This window comes from Branchiostoma floridae, chromosome 1, assembly GCF_000003815.2.
Source record: "Branchiostoma floridae strain S238N-H82 chromosome 1, Bfl_VNyyK, whole genome shotgun sequence".
Lineage (NCBI taxonomy): Eukaryota > Metazoa > Chordata > Leptocardii > Amphioxiformes > Branchiostomatidae > Branchiostoma > Branchiostoma floridae.
In genome coordinates this window covers 22,114,621-22,119,235 of record NC_049979.1, presented here as the reverse complement: position 1 = coordinate 22,119,235, position 4,615 = coordinate 22,114,621, and the positions used below count along the sequence as shown (strand labels likewise).

Sequence of the window (4,615 nt, the reverse complement as noted above, 5' to 3'; positions counted from 1 at the left end):
GAATATGACTTTTGTGTTTTGATTATCTAAATTATACCAGTCTGTTTTTTAAAGACCAGCAGGCAAACTCATTGACCAACCCTCAACCGTGTCCTGAGAAGGTCGGGAGGCCTCATGGTCGGCTATGTAGGCTTAACCTACGTAGGGGAGCCGTTCTGCACACACGGTGATGCAGAAAATATCCCCAGAACACAGCGACAGTTTAATGGGTCGTTAATGAACCTACCGGATGCCCGTTGGCAGGGTTCCAGCAAGCCGTGGACCGTTATATTTGTTTTCAATACGTCTGCCTCAAGCAATGATGCGCTTTCCGGTTCAGAAATATGAACCAGTCCACTAGCTGGTTACCTTCCCTTCCCTGAAGTAAAAAAAAAAATTGAAACAATATTCCACTGGAATTGCGGCTGTTTGAAGTGAAAATCTGATATTATGATATTCATACAAGTCTACACTTAAAATCTGAAATATCGATTCCTTACTTCATTTTTAACACTTCTTCTGACATGACATGAGTTGTAAGTAAGGCGAAAGGCAATTTACGAACATCTTGGATTCCCTTTCTTTGCAATAGGTCTCCAATAGGTTATAGTTCTGGGGGTGTAACTCGAAGAGGAATATCAAATTAATGACGATGAGAAAATCATTTTACTACGGAGAGCACGGCACTGTGAATTATGGTTTCTGTTGTTGGTGTTATGTCCAGTTTATGAGCTTATTCTGCCTAGAAGCGCCTTAGTCGTTATGTATGTAGTTTTACTTTGCGAGCATTGAATGGGCAGGGTCACCGTTAGAAAGAGATCGTTCAAGTAGGATCATTTACATGCTACTAAATCATTCGTGTTTGGGCCGTCCTACGATCGCAACTGAAGGGAAAGTCGTACACTTAACATAAAAAGTCTTGTTGCAAAAAATGGTGTCCTTGATTGCGGTTAGTTTTGTCACAGCGTGCTGGAAAATTTTACCACATCACAAAACCGTAAGAAGACCAACAACGAATGCTACCACGCCGTATGATACATGCAACTTTGAGAGGTCTGTACTGATAAGCAAATCTCTGTGTATTTTCAGATGCCCCTGTAATACTGGCGCCTCCCTCTCCAAGCCTCGTGGTACAAGCGAAACAGCCGCTCAATGTTCTCTGCACCGCTGACGGCAACCCGGCCCCGAAGGTCGTGTGGCAGAAGGACGGTGACTCCAAGTAAGTCTCTCTAACTTATTTCAAGAGGTGTATCACGATAGCGCGGGCGGATATGTACAGATAAACGCCTCTGTTTGAATCATGGCGGCACTGGAGCTGGATTTGTGGGATTGATGTAAACTATTCGCCAGAAAAATACAGAGATCATTCTATCAATCGAATTAAGGCATCCCATAACAGATAGATAGAGTAAAAAGTAAAGTAAGTTCATAAGTAACATAGAGTCAATTCCAAGTCACCGAGATGGTTTTGAAATAATATTTGTAATAAGTTTGAACTATTTTGAGTAAAAGAACATTTCAGTCACTAAAGTTCGAAATTGTTCAAACATTTCAAAATGAAAGTTTAAACATGTTTGAACCTTTTTATATTTGTTGGAACATTTGGGAAAGTAATGATATCATTATCTCTTTATTTAGAACAATTTTCAAACATCTATGTGTTTTTGTTATTGTTCCAACATGTTCCAACATTTTGTGTCATTTTTTTCCCTCCATAAAAACTTTTATTGACCCCATAAACAAAGCTGCTAAGCTTAGTCCTTTGTCTGGCTGTTGTATTTTTAGATTTTCTTTAGTATAAACTGGTGAGTCTTTTGTGAGAAGGTGGCAGACAGACATAATTTCCTGCACTTGGCAGGGATGTGTGAATTGCCCTCTTCCCAGCCCACTGACCCAGTTTTATCATATTGTTTCCATGTTCGAACATGTGATCACAAATGATGCATCTATGTTGGAACAGTTTAGAAACTAACAGAAATAATGTATTTGATGTTAGAAATGTTTCTAACATGTTTGAATACTATAGAAACATTTAGAATGTCACATAGATGTTGTAAATAGTTCTAAACAGTTACTTATCACAGTTAGATTGTTACAAAGATTTCCAAATTGTTAGAACAAAATGCAAGAAACACCCTCTCGGTAATATGGAATCGACTCTAAATGAAATGAAAAAATTAAACGTTCACACAAAGCCAATGAGCCATTTTCATTCGGGTCAGAGGGGTCAGATTTTATAACTTGTTTAGTTGATTTCATAGTGGCTATTGATTTTGTCACAGGTTTGAACAAGTTATAGATGAAGAAAAAGCTCAAACAACACGTGTCCTTCCGTGATAAGATCCCTTTTCCCCGCAGGCCGCTCCCAAATCCCCTTCAGTTCAACAGCGTGGATTACAGTGTGGAGGGAACCTACAAGTGTGTGGCGTCCTCGTCTGACCCCAGCTTCTCCGAGGCAATGGCAACGACCATGGTCGATGTGAAAGGTAGGAGATGTGTTCCTCTCTCAAAAACATTTATCTCAGTCTACTTACTTTCTAACAGATCCAACAGGTCACTCACTCCTTTTCAAGAGGTCAACCCGGAAGCCAGACTGTAAGGTTTTATCCACTCAAATCCTCTCTTTATGATGTTTTGGATCTCCTCAAATACGGGACCTCCGGCTTTACGTCCAAACGAAAGGAAATCCCTATCTGAAGCTCATGTTCAGCTGTCTTCCCTAAGGGCACAACACTGGGCCTGACAGGGATTCGAATCCTTTAATTTCTAATTCAACAACCCTAACCAAAAGACCGCCTGGCCATTAATTGTATTCCTGCCATTTGGAAAATTGGCATATACCTTGTTTGCTTTATCTTCCAATTTGAAGAGTTACTATCGCCTCTTTATAAATATTTAGCATTTACTACCACCTTAAGTACTATTACAGCATTCACTACCACCTCGCCATTACGGCATGAGGAGCGTTTTGTCGATGTTAACCATCTAACTGGAGTTGAAAGTAAAGATGTTGTCTAGGGACTAACGTGAAATACGTACCAGAGGGAGTGACTTCGGCGCCGGTTGATTATTTCTGACGCCACCTTGACATTTAGCACTCCCAAGTCCAACTACCTAAGGCTGTCTGTTACATGTACTGCTATCTCCTGTTGTTTCCAATTATACTAAGTGATGTTATGTTCAAAATTATCATCTTTTACGAAAAAAAGTTAACATAAAACATCTAGGAGCTTTACTCTATATTTCGTGGAAACATCCGTGCGCAATTTCCACTCACCTTGTCTGTGACCATCTTCTGGTGTAATCGCCATTGACACCGTAAATGGCAGTAGTTTTAAACATCGCGATGTCCGATATACTGCCCTCACCATATTATCGACCGCTGTGTTTGAGAGCCGTAATCTGGACAAACAAGGTGTTGGCGGATATTGACCTCATCAACTAAGCTTTGTTTTGATGGATGACCCGGCGAGATCCGTAGCCTTGGTAGCTCCCGGGGCTGGGTTTAAAACATTTGCTAACCTAACGATTATATGTCACGGATGGCACTGTGAGACACAATGATTTGCACATTTATTTTATTTCTTGATCTAGTAAGATTCTCCAATACAGTGAAAGGTATGGCGGAACAGGTGTTCCTTTTCAAGGCCGCCATACATATCTTTTGAACAGTAACCACTATTTTTCCGAGCTTTCGTCATCTAGAAAACATCAAAAATGCTTTTCTTGTGGACTCTACTAGTCATTAGCCGCTGCCTCTAAAGATGATCCCTCCTATATAGATCTAGAGGATAGCCATTTTACTAGTACTCTGTTGTACGTTGGCGTATCGGTGTGTTGTCTTTGGGTATGAGTTTGGCAATAAAGAGTCAACCATTCCATGGCAATGTCAGCCTTCCCGTTGTTTTACTCAACATAGCATGTACGCAAATCAATGAGCGAGAACTATTGCTTGGTAGATCATTAATCTATTGGCTGGCCTTTTTAATTAAACGATCAGTGTATTGGAAACTGTTTGCTGAGTTTGCTCCTAGCAAAGCCTTACCGTCAATATTAGACAATGCCCAGATATTGGTCCCATTTTATGCTCCCTTGGGTGTGACCACAACTTTAATCGTCGTTTAGCTCAACATGTAACTAAAGAAGGCGTAGAGGAAAAGCATCGATTGATCTGATATTCCGTGATACAAAAAGCACATGTGATGAGCTAAAACTAATTAAAAATATACTGTAAATGTTTAACTTTCACCACGACACCACCACGGTACCAAATTCATGACACCGCGAATATGTGTTTCCAATCTACTACCACTGTGATAAAGACTGTAATACCAGATTACCAGATATAACCGCGAAGTTAAAAAAAAATAATAAAAAACCTATTTCTACCCTTCTACTGGAAATTAAGTATCCACAAAAATGAATGAATTTACAGCACTGTTCACAGAAAGTCATACAAAAAGAGGAGGCATCTACAATTAGCTAAATCGATCTTCCCATGTTGGGGATGGAAGGCAATATGAGCTGTCCACATAGATAAATGGCTGTGAAGTGCAGTCGCTTTATTGCAGTACAACGTATCATTACGTTATCGAGATTGGGTTGGACAAAGAAGAAGACACAATATGTATCCAGC

The 4,615-nt window shown here is 40.1% G+C and overlaps 1 protein-coding gene across 2 annotated transcripts in view; it reads left to right on the top strand.

The window, feature by feature from the left end:
• The window catches only part of LOC118416867 (hemicentin-2-like), a 47,263-nt gene that overhangs the window by 30,019 nt on the left and 12,629 nt on the right, over positions 1 to 4,615 (top strand). For both annotated transcript variants that reach the window (XM_035822152.1, XM_035822147.1), the window contains 2 exons: positions 1,069 to 1,198; positions 2,338 to 2,465. In XM_035822152.1, coding sequence (XP_035678045.1) covers positions 1,069 to 1,198; positions 2,338 to 2,465 — 258 coding nt within the window. The remainder of the gene's footprint in view (positions 1 to 1,068; positions 1,199 to 2,337; positions 2,466 to 4,615) is intronic.